The sequence below is a fragment of the Pseudophryne corroboree genome, chromosome 4 (genome assembly GCF_028390025.1).
Source record: "Pseudophryne corroboree isolate aPseCor3 chromosome 4, aPseCor3.hap2, whole genome shotgun sequence".
In the NCBI taxonomy this organism is placed as follows: domain Eukaryota; kingdom Metazoa; phylum Chordata; class Amphibia; order Anura; family Myobatrachidae; genus Pseudophryne; species Pseudophryne corroboree.
Genome location: NC_086447.1, coordinates 116478288 through 116502030, shown reverse-complemented (window position 1 = coordinate 116502030; position 23743 = coordinate 116478288). Strand labels below are relative to the sequence as shown.

The following is a 23743-nucleotide window of genomic DNA, read 5'->3' as shown; positions in this document are numbered from 1 at the left end:
GTGTTGTTCCTTATAGCCGCTTAAATATATAAAAATATCGCCAAAATATGCCCCCCCTCTCTGTTTTACCCTGTTTCTGTAGTGCAGTGCAGGGGAGAGTCCTGGGAGCCTTCCTCACAGCGGAGCTGAGCAGGAAAATGGCGGTGTGCTGAGGAGAATAAGCCCCGCCCCCTTTCCGGCGGGCTTTTCTCCCGGAGTTTTAGACATTTGGCATAGGTTAAATACATACATATAGCCTCAATGGCTATATGTGATGTATTCTTTTGCCATAAAAGGTATTATATATTGCTGCCCAGGGCGCCCCCAGCAGCGCCCTGCACCCTCCGTGACCGTCTGGTGTGAAGTGTGTGACAACAATGGCGCACAGCTGCAGTGCTGTGCGCTACCTTCATGAAGACTGAAGAGCCTTCTGCCGCCTGTTTCCGGACCTTCAATCTTCAGCATCTGTAAGGGGGGTCGGCGGCGCGGCTCCGGGACGAACCCCAGGGTGAGACCTGTGTTCCGACTCCCTCTGGAGCTAATGGTGTCCAGTAGCCTAAGAATCCAATCCATCCTGCACGCAGGTGAGTTGAAATTCTCTCCCCTAAGTCCCTCGATGCAGTGAGCCTGTTGCCAGCAGGACTCACTGAAAATAAAAAACCTAAAAAACTTTTTCTAAGCAGCCCTTTAGGAGAGCCACCTAGATTGCACCCTTCTCGGCCGGGCACAAAAACCTAACTGAGGCTTGGAGGAGGGTCATAGGGGGAGGAGCCAGTGCACACCACCTGATCCTAAAGCTTTTACTTTTGTGCCCTGTCTCCTGCGGAGCCGCTATTCCCCATGGTCCTTACGGAGTCCCAGCATCCACTTAGGACGTTAGAGAAATTAATTATCTCTCCTACACAGACAGAGTATACTAACATTCACCACCCTTAATTACAGCCCTTAATAAACCAGGGTTTGCAAACTAGGGGTATATCCTAAAGTTCACTTAGAACAAGGGTATTTTTCCAGTACAGATATCTCATCCACTACATGTTACACCTTCACCACCTGCAGTATAACATGGGTTAGCCCAGGTGCAAAGTTACCCCTTTAATTTTCTTTGCTCCCAACACTGAATTTGCCCCACAGTGACTAAATGCAGTCACAGTAAATGGGGTCTGTTTTGCATGCTGGTAAAATATCAGCAAGATCTGGTGGATGAACATATGGGACCCAAAAATGCCTAAAAATAAGCCTTTCAAAATGGATGTGATCAGTATTAGGCAATAAACAGCTGGCAAGTGACCGCTTTGGGTCATCTTCCACTCCACAGACCCATGGACTGAACGGACAGATATAATACAACTAGGCCACCTGCGGAGGACGGGCAAGCTGCATCTGGGACTTGTTGCCCGTTGCTTATGCAGAATGGACCAATGTGCAGTCACCCTACTTGCCACTAATTCTACCCAATGCTGTACTCACAAACGGGGCTGGCAACACTGCTTGTTTAGAGGCTTTAAGAGGAAATAAAAGTGCCAACAAACTGCTGTAATGGATGGCTGGAATATAGAAAAGGAAAAGCAGGAGAATAAGTGTTCTGTGGGGAATTTGCAATTAATGTTGGAAGGTATTCATGCTATTAATTGCCATCAAATCCAACAACCGAAATATATTCACCAGTTCTCCTCTCCAAGCTACAGTTAGCAATGTGCAAAAGGAGTAACGTCTATAAATTAGCTGTGCATAAATCTCATGGCATTTAAAAGACAATTAGTAACCTACCTAATTTCCACGCACTGGTCCTGTACCGCTGCCAGGAGCTTCCCATTACTGGGAGAGAAATGACAAATGAAAATATTGAGACGATTATGGTGGTGCAATTAACAGAAATGCTGCAATTATGGAAATGCCTTCCCTGCCCTGGCACTTTGTCTCATCCGCAAAGCCCATGAATTCTACTCGCCGAATCCTGTCACATAAACGTTCTATCATCTGTGGGGTCACGGTAAATCAGCAAAAACAATTAACTGGCAGACCCGCACTAAATAATATATGGGACTAGAACTTATATTAACCTCATCAGGCTGACATGTACAGACAAAGCTATTCAATTCCTTGACATTAAAATCACACCCAGTCTATATCATTTTCTCAAGTTGCCTAAAGTTCCTTTATATTCACACCCATACCCCTCCTTGTTTTCTACTTTCTTATCAAACTTTTCCGTATCTATATGTAACGCACAAACTTAAAACTATTTAATTTTGGAATGTCACCAAAAATTCCCCAACAAAATGTATGTGTCACCCTACTGCTACTTAGGGGGATTCAATTACCCACGGTAAATTACTGCTGGTGACAATGGGAGGTAGCGCTATTCAATTGCGCTCCAGATTTCCCACGATAGCTTTGTTAACAGGGTGTTAACACTTGTTAAAGGGCGTTAACGCACAGAATCCATGAAAAGTTCATGGATTCGTGCATTAACAGGGTCATGGCACCCGTTTTGATCCCAGAGTTATCTGGGGGGTTTTTTTGGACCCACTGAGGCAGGAGAAAAAAAAATCCCCCATAACTCCTGGCTTTGGGGCTACCTGTCTATAACGTGGGTCGGCGTCGCAGTGTGAAAGGGGTCTGAGCTTGTTTGGAGCAGTGTTCCAAATACCGGGTCAGACCCGAGACTTTGGTGTGAAAGGGGTATAAATGAACCGGATCTGAATACCTAACATTGTGTCCCACCCAAGACCAGATTTAATAAGGAAATTTATCTGGACCACTAGGCATCCACTGTAAGGCAACCAATAAGATAGTGGCTTTGATCAATGAGGATAAGAGAGCCTAATGAAACGTATCAATGGATTGGTTATTCTGGAGAGCAGTACACTGTGATATCGGAGTGCAGTAAATGAGAGATGCACAGTAGCCCTTACCTTGTCAGTACCAGTTGCCAGTTGATTTGCTTGTTGATTAAGCGGACAAGCCCAGAAGGAAGAGAGAACGTAGCTGGACTGTACAAAGGAAACATTATATTATATTATGTACATCATATGCCTTTAAACTGCAAGAAAGCGAATATAAACTGCTAATATGTTTAAATATATAAAGTGAATGCAACAAAAAAAAACATTACATCTGCTGTAACACTGTAGTATGAGAAAGCCTAATCTTTATTGTCTTTGTGATTGTGTTTCAACATTTATATCGGAACCATGAACAGAGCCAAGGCGTCTCACTGATCTGATGTCCCGCGGTGGAGGATGACATCTTTATGCTGAGACTGAGAGGCGTTTCAGGCCCACAGATAATGAGGCAGTAAAATGCTGTACGGCAAGATTTTCAGATTTCAATACTGCAACTACTATCATTTAAATAGCTTTTACATTACATTTAGAGTTCCCTATTTTATAAGGGCAAGCACACAGCGACTTTATATTAATTACTGCTGAAACATGTTGGCTAATGGCACAGGTAGAACAATCAGCCGGAAAGTTATCACTGGACAGGAAAAGTGCACTCTGAGCGGTTATACTACAGATGTCCAGCCAAATATCAGGTCTCCTAGTTACCACTGTCAGGCGCACAGCGGGGATCATTCCGCATTAGGTCATTATAAGACCAACATACGTCTGATAGACACTATGGAAAGAACTAAATAAATTTCTCTAACGTCCTAAGTGGATGCTGGGGACTCCGTAAGGACCATGGGGAATAGCGGCTCCGCAGGAGACTGGGCACATCTAAAGAAAGCTTTAGGACTATCTGGTGTGCACTGGCTCCTCCCCCTATGACCCTCCTCCAAGCCTCAGTTAGATTTCTGTGCCCGACGAGAAGGGTGCACACTAGGGGCTCTCCTGAGCTCTTTGTGAAAGTTTTAGTTTAGGTTTATTATTTTCAGTGAGACCTGCTGGCAACAGGCTCACTGCATCGTGGGACTAAGGGGAGAAGAAACGGACTCACCTGCGTGCAGAGTGGATCGGGTTTCTTAGGCTACTGGACATTAGCTCCAGAGGGACGATCACAGGTTCAGCCTGGATGGGTCCCGGAGCCGCGCCGCCGGCCCCCTTACAGAGCCAGAAGAGCGAAGAGGTCCGGTGAAATCGGCGGCAGAAGACGATCCTGTCTTCAGATAAGGTAGCGCACAGCACCGCAGCTGTGCGCCATTGCTCTCAGCACACTTCACACTCCGGTCACTGAGGGTGCAGGGCGCTGGGGGGGCAGCGCCCTGAGACGCAATAAATCGATAAAAACCTTATATGGCTAAAATAAATGCATCACATATAACTCCTGGGCTATATGGATGCATTTAACCCCTGCCAAAACATACAGAAAAACGGATGATAAGGACGCCGAGAAAGGGGCGGAGCCTATCTCCTCAGCACACTGGCGCCATTTTCCCTCACAGCTCAGTTGGAGGGAAGCTCCCTGGCTCTCCCCTGCAGTCACTACACTACAGAAAGGGGTTAAAAAAGAGAGGGGGGCACAAATTAGGCGCAGTATAAACAATACAGCAGCTATAAAGGGAAAAACACTTATATAAGGTTATCCCTGTATATATATAGCGCTCTGGTGTGTGCTGGCAAACTCTCCCTCTGTCTCCCCAAAGGGCTAGTGGGTCCTGTCCTCTATCAGAGCATTCCCTGTGTGTGTGCTGTGTGTCGGTACGTTGGTGTCGACATGTATGAGGAGAAAAATGATGTGGAGACGGAGTAGAGTGTCTGTAATAGTGTTGTCACCCCCTAGGGGGTCGACACCTGAGTGGATGTACTGTTGAAATTGCGTGACAGTGTCAGCTTTGTATAAAAGACAGTGGTTGACATGAGACAGCCGGCTACTCAGCTTGTGCATGTCCAGACGTCTCATACAGGGGCTTTAAAGCGCCGGTTACCTCAGATACAGACACCGACACGGATACGGACTCCTGTGTCGACGGTGAAGAGACAACCGTGATTTCCAATAGGGCCACACATTGCATGATTGATGCAATGGAAAATGTTTACACTTTTCTGATAATATGAATACCACCAAAAAAGGGGTATTATGTTTGGTGAGGAAAAACTTCCTGTAGTTTTCCTGAATCTGAAAATAAGAATTTACTTACCGATAATTCTATTTCTCGTAGTCCGTAGTGGATGCTGGGGACTCCGTCAGGACCATGGGGAATAGCGGCTCCGCAGGAGACAGGGCACAAAAGTAAAAGCTTTAGGATCAGGTGGTGTGCACTGGCTCCTCCCCCTATGACCCTCCTCCAAGCCTCAGTTAGGATACTGTGCCCGGACGAGCGTACACAATAAGGAAGGATTTTGAATCCCGGGTAAGACTCATACCAGCCACACCAATCACACTGTACAACCTGTGATCTGAACCCAGTTAACAGCATGATAACAGCGGAGCCTCTGAAAAGATGGCTCACAACAATAATAACCCGATTTTTGTAACAATAACTATGTACAAGTATTGCAGACAATCCGCACTTGGGATGGGCGCCCAGCATCCACTACGGACTACGAGAAATAGAATTATCGGTAAGTAAATTCTTATTTTCTCTGACGTCCTAAGTGGATGCTGGGGACTCCGTCAGGACCATGGGGATTATACCAAAGCTCCCAAACGGGCGGGAGAGTGCGGATGACTCTGCAGCACCGAGTGAGAGAACTCCAGGTCCTCCTCAGCCAGGGTGTGCCCCTGACCAAGTAGCAGCTCGGCAAAGTTGTAAAGCCGAGACCCCTCGGGCAGCCGCCCAAGATGAGCCCACCTTCCTTGTGGAATGGGCATTTACATATTTTGGCTGTGGCAGGCCTGCCACAGAATGTGCAAGCTGAATTGTACTACACATCCAACTAGCAATCGTCTGCTTAGAAGCAAGAGCACCCAGTTTGTTGGGTGCATACAGGATAACAGCAAGTCAGTTTTCCTGACTCCAGCCGTCCTGGAAACCTATATTTTCAGGGCCCTGACAACATCTAGCAACTTGGAGTCCTCCAAGTCCCTAGTAGCCGCAGGTACCACAATAAGCTGGTTCAGGTGAAACGCTGACACCACCTTAGGGAGAAACTGGGGACGAGTCCGCAGCTCTGCCCTGTCCGAATGGACAATCAGATATGGGCTTTTGTGAGACAAAGCCGCCAATTCTGACACTCGCCTGGCCGAGGCCAGGGCCAACATCATGGTCACTTTCCATGTGAGATATTTCAAATCCACAGATTTGAGCGGTTTAAACCAATGTGATTTGAGGAATCCCAGAACTACGTTGAGATCCCACAGTGCCACTGGAGGCACAAAAGGGGGTTGTATATGCAGTACTCCCTTGACAAACTTCTGGACTTCAGGAACTGAAGCCAATTCTTTCTGGAAGAAAATCGACAGGGCCGAAATTTGAACCTTAATGGACCCCAATTTGAGGCCCATAGACACTCCTGTTTGCAGGAAACGCAGGAATCGACCGAGTTGAAATTTCTTCGTGGGGCCTTCCTGGCCTCACACCACGCAACATATTTTCGCCACATGTGGTGATAATGTTGTGCGGTCACCTCCTTCCTGGCTTTGACCAGGGTAGGAATGACCTCTTCCGGAATGCCTTTTTCCTTCAGAATCCGGCGTTCAACCGCCATGCCGTCAAACGCAGCCGCGGTAAGTCTTGGAACAGACATGGTACTTGCTGAAGCAAGTCCCTTCTTAGCGGCAGAGGCCATGAGTCCTCTGTGAGCATCTCTTGAAGTTCCGGGTACCAAGTCCTTCTTGGCCAATCCGGAGCCATGAGTATAGTTCTTACTCCTCTACGTCTTATAATTCTCAGTACCTTAGGTATGAGAAGCAGAGGAGGGAACACATACACCGACTGGTACACCCACGGTGTTACCAGAACGTCCACAGCTATTGCCTGAGGGTCTCTTGACCTGGCGCAATACCTGTCCAGTTTTTTGTTCAGGCGGGACGCCATCATGTCCACCTTTGGTCTTTCCCAACGGTTCACAATCATGTGGAAGACTTCCCGATGAAGTCCCCACTCTCCCGGGTGGAGGTCGTGCTGAGGAAGTCTGCTTCCCAGTTGTCCACTCCCGGAATGAACACTGCTGACAGTGCTATCACATGATTTTCCGCCCAGCGAAGAATCCTTGCAGTTTCTGCCATTGCCCTCCTGCTTCTTGTGCCGCCCTGTCTGTTTACGTGGGCGACTGCCGTGATGTTGTCCCACTGGATCAATACCGGCTGACCTTGAAGCAGAGGTCTTGCTAAGCTTAGAGCATTGTAAATTGCTCTTAGCTCCAGTATATTTATGTGGAGAGAAGTCTCCAGACTTGATCACACTCCCTGGAAATTTTTTCCTTGTGTGACTGCTCCCCAGCCTTTTAGGCTGGCATCCGTGGTCACCAGGACCCAGTCCTGAATGCCGAATCTGTGGCCCTTTAGTAGATGAGCACTCTGCAGCCACCACAGAAGAGATACCCTTGTCCTTGGAGACAGGGTTATCCGCTGATGCATCTGAAGATGCGATCCGGACCATTTTTCCAGCAGATCCCACTGAAAAGTTCTTGCGTGAAATCTGCCGAATGGAATCGCTTCGTAAGAAGCCACCATTTTCCCCAGGACCCTTGTGCAATGATGCACTGACACTTTTCCTGGTTTTAGGAGGTTCCTGACTAGCTCGGATAACTCCCTGGCTTTCTCCTCCGGGAGAAACACCTTTTTCTGGACTGTGTCCAGAATCATCCCTAGGAACAGCAGACGTGTCGTCGGAGACAGCTGCGATTTTGGAATATTTAGAATCCACCCGTGCTGTCGTAGAACTACTTGAGATAGTGCTACTCCGACCTCCAACTGTTCTCTGGACCTTGCCCTTATCAGGAGATCGTCCAAGTAAGGGATAATTAAGACGCCTTTTCTTTGAAGAAGAATCATCATTTCGGCCATTACCTTGGTAAAGACCCGGGGTGCCGTGGACAATCCAAACGGCAGCGTCTGAAACTGATAGTGACAGTTTTGTACCACGAACCTGAGGTACCCTTGGTGAGAAGGGCAAATTGGGACATGGAAGGTAAGCATCCTTGATGTCCAGGGACACCATATAGTCCCCTTCTTCCTGGTTCGCTATCACTGCTCCGAGTGACTCCATCTTGATTTGAACCTTTGTATGTAAATGTTCAAATATTTCAGATTTAGAATAGGTCTCACCGAGCCGTCTGGCTTCAGTACCACAATATAGTGTGGAATAAATAAGATTTTACTTACCGATAAATCTATTTCTCGGAGTCCGTAGTGGATGCTGGGGTTCCTGAAAGGACCATGGGGAATAGCGGCTCCGCAGGAGACAGGGCACAAAAAGTAAAGCTTTTTCCGATCAGGTGGTGTGCACTGGCTCCTCCCCCTATGACCCTCCTCCAGACTCCAGTTAGGTACTGTGCCCGGACGAGCGTACACAATAAGGGAGGATTTTGAATCCCGGGTAAGACTCATACCAGCCACACCAATCACACCGTACAACTTGTGATCTAAACCCAGTTAACAGTATGATAACAGCGGAGCCTCTGAAAGATGGCTTCCTACAACAATAACCCGAATAAGTTAACAATAACTATGTACAATTTATGCAGATAATCCGCACTTGGGATGGGCGCCCAGCATCCACTACGGACTCCGAGAAATAGATTTATCGGTAAGTAAAATCTTATTTTCTCTATCGTCCTAGTGGATGCTGGGGTTCCTGAAAGGACCATGGGGATTATACCAAAGCTCCCAAACGGGCGGGAGAGTGCGGATGACTCTGCAGCACCGAATGAGAGAACTCCAGGTCCTCCTTAGCCAGAGTATCAAATTTGTAAAATTTTACAAACGTGTTCTCCCCTGACCACGTAGCTGCTCGGCAAAGTTGTAATGCCGAGACCCCTCGGGCAGCCGCCCAAGATGAGCCCACCTTCCTTGTGGAGTGGGCCTTTACAGATTTAGGCTGTGGCAGGCCTGCCACAGAATGTGCCAGTTGGATTGTGCTACAGATCCAACGAGCAATCGTCTGCTTAGACGCAGGAGCACCCATCTTGTTGGGTGCATACAATATAAACAACGAGTCAGATTTTCTGACTCCAGCTGTTCTTGCAATATATATTTTTAATGCTCTGACAACGTCCAGTAACTTGGAGTCCTCCAAGTCACTTGTAGCCGCAGGCACTACAATAGGCTGGTTCAGATGAAATGCTGACACCACCTTAGGGAGAAAATGCGGACGAGTCCGCAGTTCTGCCCTGTCCGAATGGAAAATCAGATATGGGCTTTTGTAAGATAAAGCTGCCAATTCTGACACTCTCCTGGCAGAAGCCAGGGCTAGAAGCATGGTCACTTTCCAAGTGAGATATTTCAAATCCACCTTATTTAGTGGTTCAAACCAATGAGATTTTAGAAAATCCAAAACTACATTGAGATCCCACGGTGCCACTGGAGGCACCACAGGAGGCTGTATATGCAGCACTCCCTTCACAAAGGTCTGGACTTCAGGGACTGAAGCCAATTCTTTTTGAAAGAAAATCGACAGGGCCGAAATTTGAACCTTAATAGATCCCAATTTGAGACCCATAGACAATCCTGATTGCAGGAAATGTAGGAATCGACCCAGTTGAAATTCCTCCGTCGGAGCACTCCGATCTTCGCACCACGCAACATATTTTCGCCAAATTCGGTGATAATGTTGCACGGTTACTTCTTTCCTTGCTTTAATCAAAGTAGGAATGACTTCTTCCGGCATGCCTTTTTCCATTAGGATCCGGCGTTCAACCGCCATGCCGTCAAACGCAGCCGCGGTAAGTCTTGAAACAGACAGGGACCCTGCTGAAGCAAGTCCCTCCTTAGAGGTAGAGGCCACGGATCTTCCGTGATCATCTCTTGAAGTTCCGGGTACCAAGTCCTTCTTGGCCAATCCGGAACCACTAGTATCGTTCTTACGCCTCTTTGCCGTATAATTCTCAATACTTTTGGTATGAGAGGCAGAGGAGGAAACACATACACCGACTGGTACACCCAAGGCGTTACCAGCGCGTCCACAGCTATTGCCTGCGGATCTCTTGACCTGGCGCAATACCTGTCCAGTTTTTTGTTGAGGCGAGACGCCATCATGTCCACCATTGGTCTTTCCCAACGGGTTACCAGCATGTGGAAGACTTCTGGATGAAGTCCCCACTCTCCCGGGTGAAGATCGTGTCTGCTGAGGAAGTCTGCTTCCCAGTTGTCCACTCCCGGGATGAACACTGCTGATAGCGCTATCACATGATTCTCTGCCCAGCGAAGAATCCTTGCAGCTTCTGCCATTGCACTCCTGCTTCTTGTGCCGCCCTGTCTGTTCACATGGGCGACTGCCGTGATGTTGTCCGACTGGATCAACACCGGTTTTCCCTGAAGCAGAGGTTCTGCCTGGCTTAGAGCATTGTATATTGCTCTTAGTTCCAGAATGTTTATGTGAAGAGACGTTTCCAGGCTCGTCCATACTCCCTGGAAGTTTCTTCCTTGTGTGACTGCTCCCCAGCCTCTCAGGCTGGCGTCCGTGGTCACCAGGATCCAATCCTGTATGCCGAATCTGCGGCCCTCCAATAGATGAGGACTCTGCAACCACCACAGAAGAGACACCCTTGTCCTTGGAGACAGGGTTATCCGTAGGTGCATCTGAAGATGCGACCCTGACCATTTGTCCAACAGATCCCTTTGGAAAATTCTTGCGTGGAATCTGCCGAATGGAATTGCTTCGTAAGAAGCTACCATTTTTCCCAGGACTCTTGTGCATTGATGTACAGACACCTTTCCTGGTTTTAGGAGGTTCCTGACAAGCTCGGATAACTCCTTGGCTTTTTCCTCCGGGAGAAAAACCTTTTTCTGAACCGTGTCCAGAATCATCCCTAGGAACAGCAGACGAGTTGTCGGCATTAACTGGGATTTTGGAATATTCAGAATCCACCCGTGCTGTTTTAGCACTTCTTGAGACAGTGCTAATCCCATCTCTAGCTGTTCTCTGGACCTCGCCCTTATTAGGAGATCGTCCAAGTATGGGATAATTAATACGCCTTTTCTTCGAAGAAGAATCATCATCTCGGCCATTACCTTTGTAAAGATCCGAGGTGCCGTGGACAATCCGAACGGCAGCGTCTGAAACTGATAGTGACAGTTTTGTACAACGAACCTGAGGTACCCCTGGTGTGAGGGGTAAATTGGAACGTGGAGATACGCATCCTTGATGTCCAAGGATACCATAAAGTCCCCCTCTTCCAGGTTCGCTATCACTGCTCTGAGTGACTCCATTTTGAACTTGAACTTCTTTATGTACAGGTTCAAGGACTTCAGATTTAGAATAGGCCTTACCGAGCCATCCGGCTTCGGTACCACAAAAAGAGTGGAATAATACCCCTTCCCTTGTTGTAGAAGAGGTACCTTGACTATCACCTGCTGAGAGTACAGCTTGTGAATGGCTTCCAAAACCGTCTCCCTTTCGGAGGGGGACGTTGGTAAAGCAGACTTCAGGAAACGGCGAGGTGGATCCGTCTCTAATTCCAACCTGTACCCTTGAGATATTATCTGCAGGATCCAGGGATCTACCTGCGAGTGAGCCCACTGCGCGCTGTAATTTTTGAGACGACCGCCCACCATCCCCGAGTCCGCTTGAGGAGCCCCAGCGTCATGCTGAGGCTTTTGTAGAAGCCGGGGAGGGCTTCTGTTCCTGGGAAGGAGCTGCGTGTTGCTGTCTCTTCCCTCGACCTTTGCCTCGTGGCAGATATGAATAGCCCTTTGCTCTCTTATTTTTAAAGGAACGAAAGGGCTGCGGTTGAAAAGTCGGTGCCTTTTTCTGTGGGGGAGTGACTTGAGGTAGAAAGGTGGATTTCCCGGCTGTAGCCGTGGCCACCAAATCTGATAGACCGACTCCAAATAACTCCTCCCCTTTATACGGCAAAACTTCCATATGCCGTTTTGAATCCGCATCACCTGACCACTGTCGCGTCCATAAAGCTCTTCTGGCCGAAATGGACATAGCACTTACCCGTGATGCCAGTGTGCAGATATCCCTCTGTGCATCACGCATATAAAGAAATGCATCCTTTATTTGTTCTAACGACAGTAAAATATTGTCCCTGTCCAGGGTATCAATATTTTCAATCAGGGACTCTGACCAAACTACCCCAGCACTGCCCATCCAGGCAGTCGCTACAGCTGGTCGTAGTATAACACCTGCATGTGTGTATATACTTTTTTGGATATTTTCCATCCTCCTATCTGATGGATCTTTAAGTGCGGCCGTCTCAGGAGAGGGTAACGCCACTTGTTTAGATAAGCGTGTTAGCGCCTTGTCCACCCTAGGAGGTGTTTCCCAGCGCTCCCTAACCTCTGGCGGGAAAGGGTATAATGCCAATAATTTCTTTGAAATTATCAGTTTTTTATCAGGGGCAACCCACGCTTCATTACACACGTCATTTAATTCTTCTGATTCAGGAAAAACTATAGGTAGTTTTTTCATACCCCACATAATACCCTGTTTAGTGGTACCTGTAGTATCAGCTAAATGTAACGCCTCCTTCATTGCCAAAATCATATAACGTGTGGCCCTACTGGAAAATACGGTTGATTCGTCACCGTCACCACTGGAGTCATCGCCTGTGTCTGGGTCTGTGTCGACCGACTGAGGCAAAGGGCGTTTCACAGCCCCTGACGGTGTTTGAGTCGCCTGGACAGGCACTAATTGATTGTCCGGCCGCCTCATGTCGTCAAACGACTGCTTTAGCGTGTTGACACTATCCCGTAGTTCCATAAATAAAGGCATCCATTCCGGTGTCGACTCCCTAGGGGGTGACATCCTCATATTTGGCAATTGCTCCGCCTCCACACCAATATCGTCCTCATACATGTCGACACACACGTACCGACACACAGCAGACACACAGGGAATGCTCCTAACGAAGACAGGACCCACTAGCCCTTTGGGGAGACAGAGGGAGAGTTTGCCAGCACACACCAAAAGCGCTATAAATATATCAGGGATAGCCTTATAATAAGTGCTCCCTTATAGCTGCTTTGTTATATCAAATTATCGCCATAAATGTGCCCCCCCCTCTCTGTTTTACCCTGTTTCTGTAGTGCAGTGCAGGGGAGAGACTTGGGAGCCGTCCTGACCAGCGGAACTGTGAGAGGAAATGGCGCCGTGTGCTGAGGAGATAGGCCCCGCCCCTTTTCTGGCGGGCTCGTCTCCCGCTATTTAGAGAAATTAGGCAGGGGTTAAATATCTCCATATAGCCTCTAGGGCTATATGTGAGGTATTTTTAGCCTTTATAGGTAATCATTTTGCCTCCCAGGGCGCCCCCCTCCCAGCGCCCTGCACCCTCAGTGACTGCCGTGTGAAGTGTGCTGAGAGGAAAATGGCGCACAGCTGCAGTGCTGTGCGCTACCTTTTGAAGACTGCAGGAGTCTTCAGCCGCCGATTCTGGACCTCTTCTGTCTTCAGCATCTGCAAGGGGGCCGGCGGCGTGGCTCCGGTGACCATCCAGGCTGTACCCGTGATCGTCCCTCTGGAGCTTGATGTCCAGTAGCCAAGAAGCCAATCCATCCTGCACGCAGGTGAGTTGACTCCTTCTCCCCTCAGTCCCTCGCTGCAGTGATCCTGTTGCCAGCAGGAATCACTGTAAAATAAAAAACCTAGCTAAACTTTTTCTAAGCAGCTCTTTAGGAGAGCCACCTAGATTGCACCCTTCTCGGCCGGGCACAAAAATCTAACTGGAGTCTGGAGGAGGGTCATAGGGGGAGGAGCCAGTGCACACCACCTGATCGGAAAAAGCTTTACTTTTTGTGCCCTGTCTCCTGCGGAGCCGCTATTCCCCATGGTCCTTTCAGGAACCCCAGCATCCACTAGGACGATAGAGAAATACCCCTTTCCTTTTTGTAGGAGGGGTACTTTGATTATCACCTGCTGGGAATACAGCTTGTGAATTGTTTCCAATACTGCCTCCCTGTCGGAGGGAGACGTTGGTAAAGCAGACTTCAGGAACCTGCGAGGGGGAGACGTCTCGAATTTCCAATCTGTACCCCTGGGATACTACTTGTAGGATCCAGGGGTCCACTTGCGAGTGAGCCCACTGCGCGCTGAAACTCTTGAGACGACCCCCCACCGCACCTGAGTCCGCTTGTACGGCCCCAGCGTCATGCTGAGGACTTGGCAAAAGCGGTGGAGGGCTTCTGTTCCTGGGAATGGGCTGCCTGCTGCAGTCTTCTTCCCTTTCCTCTATCCCTGGGCAGATATGACTGGCCTTTTGCCTGCTTGCCCTTATGGGGACGAAAGGACTGAGGCTGAAAAGACGGTGTCTTTTTCTGCTGAGATGTGACTTGGGGTAAAAAAGGTGGATTTTCCAGCTGTTGCCGTGGCCACCAGGTCCGATGGACCGACCCCAAATAACTCCTCCCCTTTATACGGCAATACTTCCATGTGCCGTTTGGAATCTGCATCACCTGACCACTGTCGTGTCCATAAACATCTTCTGGCAGATATGGACATCGCACTTACTCTTGATGCCAGAGTGCAAATATCCCTCTGTGCATCTCGCATATATAGAAATGCATCCTTTAAATGCTCTATAGTCAATAAAATACTGTCCCTGTCAAGGGTATCAATATTTTCAGTCAGGGAATCCGACCAAGCCACCCCAGCGCTGCACATCCAGGCTGAGGCGATCGCTGGTCGCAGTATAACACCAGTATGTGTGTATATACTTTTTAGGATATTTTCCAGCCTCCTATCAGCTGGCTCCTTGAGGGCGGCCGTATCTGGAGACGGTAACGCCACTTGTTTTGATAAGCGTGTGAGCGCCTTATCCACCCTAAGGGGTGTTTCCCAACGCGCCCTAACTTCTGGCGGGAAAGGGTATAACGCCAATAATTTTCTATCGGGGGAAACCCACGCATCATCACACACTTCATTTAATTTATCTGATTCAGGAAAAACTACAGGTAGTTTTTTCACATCCCACATAATACCCTCTTTTGTGGTACTTGTAGTATCAGAAATATGTAACACCTCCTTCATTGCCCTTAACATGTAACGTGTGGCCCAAATGGAAAATACGTTTGTTTCTTCACCGTCGACACTGGAGTCAGTGTCCGTGTCTGTGTCTGTGTCGACCGACTGAGGTAAATGGGCGTTTTAAAGCCCCTGACGGTGTTTGAGACGCCTGGACAGGTACTAATTGGTTTGCCGGCCGTCTCATGTCGTCAACCGACCTTGCAGCGTGTTGACATTATCACGTAATTCCCTAAATAAGCCATCCATTCCGGTGTCGACTCCCTAGAGAGTGACATCACCATTACAGGCAATTGCTCCGCCTCCTCACCAACATCGTCCTCATACATGTCGACACACACGTACCGACACACAGCACACACACAGGGAATGCTCTGATAGAGGACAGGACCCCACTAGCCCTTTGGGGAGACAGAGGGAGAGTTTGCCAGCACACACCAAAACGCTATATTATACAGGGACAACCTTATATAAGTGTTTTCCCTTATAGCATCTTAATAATAAGAATTTACTTACCGATAATTCTATTTCTCGTAGTCCGTAGTGGATGCTGGGACTCCGTCAGGACCATGGGGAATAGCGGGCTCCGCAGGAGACAGGGCACATCTAAATAAAGCTTTTAGGATCACATGGTGCGTACTGGCTCCTCCCCCTATGACCCTCCTCCAAGCCTCAGTTAGGTACTGTGCCCGGACGAGCGTACACAATAAGGAAGGATCTTGAATCCCGGGTAAGACTCATACCAGCCACACCAATCACACCGTACAACTTGTGATCTGAACCCAGTTAACAGTATGATAACAAAGAAGTAGCCTCTAGAAAAGATGGCCCACAACAATTATAACCCGATTTTTGTAACAATAACTATGTACAAGTATTGCAGACAATCCGCACTTGGGATGGGCGCCCAGCATCCACTACGGACTACGAGAAATAGAATTATCGGTAAGTAAATTCTTATTTTCTCTAACGTCCTAGTGGATGCTGGGACTCCGTCAGGACCATGGGGATTATACCAAAGCTCCCAAACGGGCGGGAGAGTGCGGATGACTCTGCAGCACCGAATGAGAGAACTCCAGGTCCTCATTAGCCAGAGTATCAAATTTGTAAAATTTTACAAACGTGTTCTCCCCTGACCACGTAGCTGCTCGGCAAAGTTGTAATGCCGAGACCCCTCGGGCAGCCGCCCAAGATGAGCCCACTTTCCTTGTGGAGTGGGCCTTTACAGATTTAGGCTGTGGCAGGCCTGCCACAGAATGTGCAAGTTGGATTGTGCTACAGATCCAACGTGCAATCGTCTGTTTAGACGCAGGAGCACCCATCTTGTTGGGTGCATACAATATAAACAACGAGTCAGATTTTCTGACTCCAGCTGTCCTTGAAATATATATTTTTAATGCTCTGACAACGTCCAGTAACTTGGAGTCCTCCAAGTCGCTAGTAGCCGCAGGCACCACAATAGGCTGGTTCAAGTGAAAAGCCGAAACCACCTTAGGGAGAAATTGAGGACGTGTCCGCAATTCTGCCCTGTCCGAATGGAAAATCAGATATGGGCTTTTGTATGATAAAGCCGCCAACTCTGAAACTCTCCTGGCTGAAGCCAGGGCCAATAGCATGGTTACCTTCCATGTAAGGTATTTTAAATCTACCGATTTTAGAGGCTCAAACCAATGAGATTTGAGAAAATTCAAAACTACGTTCAAATCCCACGGTGCCACTGGAGGCACTATTGGGGGTTGTATATGTAGTACACCTTTGACAAAAGTTTGTACTTCAGGCACTGACGCCAATTCCTTCTGGAAGAAAATTGATAAGGCCGAAATTTGAACTTTAATGGACCCCAATTTTAGGCCCATAGACAATCCTGCTTGCAGGAAATGTAAGAATCGACCCAATTGAAATTCTTCCGTTGGAGCCTTCTTGGCCTCACACCACGCAACATATTTTCGCCAAATGCGGTGATAATGTTGTACAGTCACTTCCTTTCTAGCCTTAATCAAGGTAGGAATAACTTCCTCTGGAATGCCCTTTTCTTTTAGAATCCGGCGTTCAACCGCCATGCCGTCAAACGCAGACGCGGTAAGTCTTGGAACATACAAGGTCCCTGCTGAAGCAGATCCCTTCTTAGAGGTAGAGGCCACGGATCCTCCGTGAGCATCTCTTGAAGTTCCGGATACCAAGTTCTTCTTGGCCAGTCCGGAGCCACCAGTATTGTTCTTACTCCTCTTTTCCGTATAATTCTCAGTACCTTTGGTATGAGAGGCAGAGGAGGGAACACATACACTGACTGGTACACCCACGGTGTTACCAGAGCGTCCACAGCTATTGCCTGAGGGTCTCTTGACCTGGCGCAATATCTGTCCAATTTTTTGTTGAGGCGAGACGCCATCATGTCCACCTTTGGTTTTTCCCAACGGTTCACAATCATGTGGAAGACTTCTGGATGAAGTCCCCACTCTCCCGGGTGAAGGTCGTGTCTGCTGAGGAAGTCTGCTTCCCAGTTGTCCACTCCCGGGATGAACACTGCTGACAGTGCTATGACCTGATTCTCCGCCCAGCGCAGAATCCTTGCAGCTTCTGTCATCGCACTTCTGCTTCTCGTGCCGCCTTGTCGGTTTACGTGGGCGACTGCCGTGATGTTGTCCGACTGGATCAACACCGGCTGACCCTGAAGCAGCGGTTTTGCCAGGCTTAGAGCATTGTAGATCGCTCTCAGCTCCAGTATATTTATATGAAGGGACGTCTCCAGGTTTGACCACACGCCCTGGAAGTTTCTTCCCTGTGTGACTGCTCCCCAGCCTCGTAGGCTGGCATCCGTAGTCACCAGGACCCAGTCCTGTATGCCGAATCTGCGGCCCACTAACAGATGGGTAATCTGCAACCACCACAGGAGAGACAACCTTGTTCTTGGTGACAGTGTTATCCGCTGATGCATGTGCAGATGCGATCCGGACCATTTGTCCAGCAGATCCCACTGAAATGTCCGTGCATGGAATCTGCCGAATGGAATCGCTTCGTAAGAAGCCACCATCTTTCCCAGGACTCTTGTGCATTGATGTACTGACACAGTTCCTGGTTTTAGGAGGTTCTTGACAAGTTCGGATAACTCCCTTGCTTTCTCCTCCGGGAGAAACACCTTTTTCTGAACCGTGTCCAGAATCATTCCCAGGAACAGCAGACGTGTTGTCGGGGTCAATTGAGATTTTGGCAGATTCAGAATCCACCCGTGTTGCTGAAGCACTACTTGGGTTAGTGCTACACCGACTTCCAGCTGTTCTCTGGACTTTGCCCTTATCAGGAGATCGTCCAAGTAAGGGATAATTAATACGCCTTTTCTTCGTAGAAGAACCATCATTTCGGTCATTACCTTGGTAAAGACCCGAGGAGCCGTGGACAAACCAAACGGCAGCGTTTGAAACTGATAATGACAGTCTTGTATCACGAACCTGAGATACCCTTGGTGTGAGGGGTAAATTGGAACATGTAGATAAGCATCTTTTATGTCCAAAGACACCATGAAGTCCCCTTCTTCCAGATTCGCTATCACTGCTCTGAGTGACTCCATCTTGAACTTGAATTTTTGTATGTACAGGTTCAAGGATTTCAGGTTTAGAATAGGCCTTACCGAACCGTCCGGTTTCGGTACCACAAATAGTGTGGAATAATACCCCTTTCCCTGTTGTAGGAGGGGTACCTTGACTATCACCTGCTGAGAATACAGCTTGTGAATGGCTTCCAAAACCGACGTCCTTTCTGAGGGAGACGTTGGTAAAGCAGACTTTAGGAACCGGCGAGGGGGAGACCTTTCGAATTCCAACATGTAACCCTGAGATATTATCTGCAGGACCCACGGGTCCACTTGTGAGTGAGCCCACTGATTGCTGAAAATCTTGAGTCGACCCCCCACCGTTCCTGAGTCCGCTTGTAAAGCCCCAGCGTCATGCTGATGGCTTTGTAGAACCCGGGGCGGGCTTCTGGTCCTGGGCAGGGGCTGCTTGCTGCCCTCTCTTATCCTTTCCTCTGCCTCGCGGCAGATAAGACTGTCCTTTTGGTCGCTTTTTATAGGAGCGAAAGGACTGCGGCTGAAAAGACGGTGTCTTTTTCTGTTGGGAGGGGGTCTGAGGTAAAAAAGTGGATTTGCCGGCAGTTGCCGTGGCCACCAGGTCTGAAAGACCGACCCCAAACAATTCCTCTCCTTTATATGGCAATACTTCCATATGTCTTTTGGAATCCGCATCACCTGACCACTGTCGCGTCCATAAACTTCTTCTGGCAGATATGGACATCGCGCTTACTCTTGATGCTAGAGTACAAACATCCCTCTGAGCATCTCGCATATAAAGAAAAGCATCCTTTAATTGCTCTAGAGTCAATAAAATACTGTCCCTATCCAGGGTATCAATATTTTCAGTCAGAGAATCCAACCACACTACCCCAGCACTGCACATCCAGGCTGAGGCTATTGCCGGTCGCAGTATAACACCAGTATGTGTGTATATACTCTTCAGTGTAGTTTCCAGCCTCCTATCTGCTGGATCCTTGAGGGCGGCCGTATCAGGAGACGTCAACGCCACTTGCTTTGATAAACGTGTGAGCGCCTTATCCACCCTAGGGGGTGTTTCCCAGCGCGCCCTAACCTCTGGTGGGAAAGGGTATAATGCCAATAACTTCTTGGAAATTAGCAGTTTTCTATCTGGGTTAACCCACGCTTCATCACACACGTCATTCAATTCCTCTGATTCTGGAAAAGCTACAGGTAGTTTTTTCACCCCCCACATAATACCCCTTTTTGAGGTACCAGCAGTATCAGAGATCTGCAAAGCCTCCTTCATTGCCGTGATCATATAACGTGTGGCCCTATTGGAAAATACGTTTGTTTCTTCACCGTCGACACTAGATTCATCTGTGTCGGTACTCGTGTCGACTGACTGAGGTAAGGGACGTTTTACAGCCCCTGACGGTGTCTGAGACTGCTGAACCGGTACTAACTGGTTTGCCGGGCGTCTCATTTCGTCAACTGACTTTTGTAATGTGCTAACATTATCACGTAATTCCATAACTAAAGCCATCCATTCCGGTGTCGACTCCCTAGGGGGTGACATCACCATTACCGGCAATTGCTCTGCCTCCACACCAACATCGTCCTCATACATGTCGACACACACGTACCGACACACAGCAGCCACACAGGGAATGCTCTAATCGAAGACAGGACCCTCTTAGCCCTTTGGGGAGACAGAGGGAGAGTTTGCCAGCACACACCAAAAGCGCTATAATTGTATATAAACAACCCTAGAAGGTGTTGTTTTTTATATATGCGCTCTTAATATATATCAATATCGCCAAATTATGCCCCCCTTCTCTTTGTTACCCTGTTTCTGTAGTGCAGTGCAGGGGAGAGTCCTGGGAGCCTTCCTCACCAGCGGAGCTGAGCAGGAAAATGGCGCTGAGTGCTGAGGAGAATAAGCTCCGCCCCTTTTCCGGCGGGCTTTCCTCCCGGTTTTTTTAAGAAACTGGCCTGGGTTAAATACATACATATAGCCTTAATGGCTATATGTGATGTATTTATTTTGCCACCAAAGGTATTTTATATTGCTGCCCAGGGCGCCCCCAGCAGCGCCCTGCACCCTCCGTGACTGAATCAGTGAGCCGTGTAGCAACAATGGCGCACAGCTGCAGTGCTGTGCGCTACCTTCATGAAGACTGAGGAGTCTTCTGCCGCCTGCTTTCCGGACCTCCGTCTTCAGCGTCTGTAAGGGGGATCGGCGGCGCGGCTCCGGGACGAACCCCAGGATGACCTGTGTTCCGACTCCCTCTGGAGCTAAGTGTCCAGTAGCCTAAGACTCCAATCCATCCTGCACGCAGGTGAGTTGGAAATCTCTCCCCTAAGTCCCTCGATGCAGTGATCCTGTTGCCAGCAGGATTCACTGAGATTTTAAACCTAAAAAAACTTTCTAAACAGCTCTTTAAGAGAGCCACCTAGATTGCACCCTTCTCGGACGGGCACAAAAACCTAACTGAGGCTTGGAGGAGGGTCATAGGGGGAGGAGCCAGTACGCACCATGTGATCCTAAAAGCTTTATTTAGATGTGCCCTGTCTCCTGCGGAGCCCGCTATTCCCCATGGTCCTGACGGAGTCCCAGCATCCACTAGGACGTTAGAGAAATATATAATAATATCGCCAAATAAGTGCCCCCCCTCTCTTCTTCAGCATCTGCAAGGGGGTCGGCGGCGCGGCTCCGGTGACCCATCCAGGCTGTACCTGTGATCGTCCCTCTGGAGCTAGTGTCCAGTAGCCTAAGAAGCCAATCCATCCTGCACGCAGGTGAGTTCACTTCTTCTCCCCTAAGTCCCTCTTTTACTCTAAGCAGCTCTTTAGGAGAGCCACCTAGATTGCACCCTTCTCGGCCGGGCACAAAAACCTAACTGAGGCTTGGAGGAGGGTGTGACAGGACGATACCGTACGGAAGCACTCGCCGCTTGCCGCGTCCCGTCGACTGCGCACAGAATGGAAGGTCAAGCCGCACGAGGCCTGACCACATAGGGGATTCCCGCTTACCGTCAGTAACCGCCTGTTACTGACTCCACCCACTGCGCTGTGGGCGGGTTCTCGCTGCCACCACCAAACTCCTAACCTGCCGTGGCGTTTGGAACCACGGTTCTGCTCTGTATGTGCCGACGCACTGCCTTACCACAGCTGTGTGGTGCTGACGAATCCCCACTAGCCACTTGCTAGGCCTCTACCGGTAGCTGGCGGAAGGCGGAGCTTGGAGACGTTAGGTGCTTCCCTGGACAGCCGGAGGACGGGGCTAGGTTTGGCCTAACCCTGTTGGTCACAAGATGAAGCAATCTTCTTGAGGCAATGATGTTTATTTGCTCAAATATAGTTCTAAAGAGAACTCTTCCCTATTGCTAGGGGCAACAGCATACAGCAAGATGTTCCAGCAGAATAAGATGGTATAACTACCACTCTGGAGGCACGCAGGTCTCCTTTTTATGTCAGTTTTCCACACAGTACCACAGGGGGGTAAGCCCTCCCTGTCTTCTCCAACCAATCAGGTTATTTTACAAAATACCAATAAATTACATTTTACAAGGATATAAGTGCAATAAAACAATATCCTCCTTCCTGTGACACAGACAACGTTTGGTATCAGATTAACATTCACTATTGATAAATTTATCACATATCTTCAAAATACAAATGTGTCTGGTCATTCCCATCTGCAGGCAATCTCAGTGTTTAAGATTACAACAGGAATGGCTACAATACAAACAAACGGTCTTCCTTCCTTTAACTTCCATTCAGGGATCGTATATCAAATCCAAGCCCATAAACCCAATGATTAGCATCTCTCTCTAAGGAACTTACACATCAAAAGGTATTGTCCTTCACACCTCACTGCTAGTACAGGGCCCTTAGCATGCCCCTTCCTATTTCCAGAGGATAAGAGATGCGTATTCAGACATCTATAGTAACTGCATTTTTCCTTTAAATATACACCAAGCCTGTCTTGAATATAAAATAGATACAGTTAAACATGTCTTCCTGCAATGGTGCACAGAGCACTACATATGACATGTTAAAAGTAAAACACATGATTCAACAAACTTTTAAACAGTCCGTAACATGGCGCCGGGCACGAGGGTTAACCCCTTCAGTGCCGCAGACGCCATTACACGTGTGGCTGGCTAGTCTCTCCGGCCACATTCCTTCCCCCCCATTCAAGCGGGTCAACCAGGGACCCATGTCCCAACGATTTGGGTCCTGGTCCCGCAGTCCCTTGTGTTGAAGGGGACGCTACCTAGGGTGTGTAGACTCCGGCCTAGACAGTTCATCCATAGTGCAGTGGGCCTCTCTTCGTGGGTGCACAATGTTCAAATAGTCCACCTGAAGTCCAAGTTCAAGGCTCCACCACAAAAGTCTGTCCAATTCCCCCAAGGTAGGTTGCAGCCACCTAACAGGTAGGTGGTAAGTCACCACGGTGGGGGGCCGGTTACAAACAAGTGCCACCGAAGGTGTCCCAATTGTGGCATACCCCAGCTCCCACAATAGCAGTATACTGCTCAACCAGGCCACAGGGTGCTCCTGCCCATATGGCTCTTTCTGGCTCGGTACTGCTCCCAGTCCGTGCAGTGGCGCAATAGTTCGTAACACACAGTCCTGGTCAAGAATGTGCGCCATCAGCACGGGAGCGGGTACCCGAGCCTTCTTCAATGACTGGAATGCCAACTCGCAAGCGGGTGCAAAGTCCACTGACTTGGGAATGCCCTTCCTAGCCATCTCTGTCAAGGGGTTCGCTACAGGACTAAAGTCAATGACAACATGTCCGTAGGGCCTTACAGGTTCTAAGGTCAGTACCGGTCTGGGTGATGTGGGTCGGGGACAGCCTCTGGTTGCCTCCACCCCCTCTGGGTTGGGCCTACCCCTGTCTCCTCCCACATGGTGCCCCAGGCACTGCACCTCCGTCATACCTATCTGGCAACTGTCTGCCTTAACTGTCAGACCTGCCCTCCAATCCTCTTCTGTCGACCTATGACTCGGGAAACCTACCCTGTCACCTAGGCCTACTCTTCCCTCCTCGTCCGCTACCTGTGCCACAGTGATGGCGGCCAGACCACCAGCCTCTGGATCCTGTGTGGCATCCACTACAGGGAGGCTGCGTGTCTTCCCCGATCCACTGTGCACAGGCAAGGGACCTGCTATGTCCACAGCAACTTGCTGCAAGGGTTCTCCTATGGGCAGAGGCC

The 23743-nt window shown here is 48.9% G+C and overlaps 1 protein-coding gene across 3 annotated transcripts in view; it reads right to left on the bottom strand.

The window, feature by feature from the left end:
- NBAS (NBAS subunit of NRZ tethering complex) overlaps positions 1-23743 on the bottom strand; it is a 1316984-nt gene that overhangs the window by 1248398 nt on the left and 44843 nt on the right. For all 3 annotated transcript variants that reach the window (XM_063915380.1, XM_063915382.1, XM_063915381.1), the window contains exons 4-5: positions 2898-2975; positions 1750-1797 (exon numbers count right to left, since the gene is read on the bottom strand). In XM_063915380.1, the coding sequence (XP_063771450.1) occupies positions 1750-1797; positions 2898-2975 (126 nt within the window). The remainder of the gene's footprint in view (positions 1-1749; positions 1798-2897; positions 2976-23743) is intronic.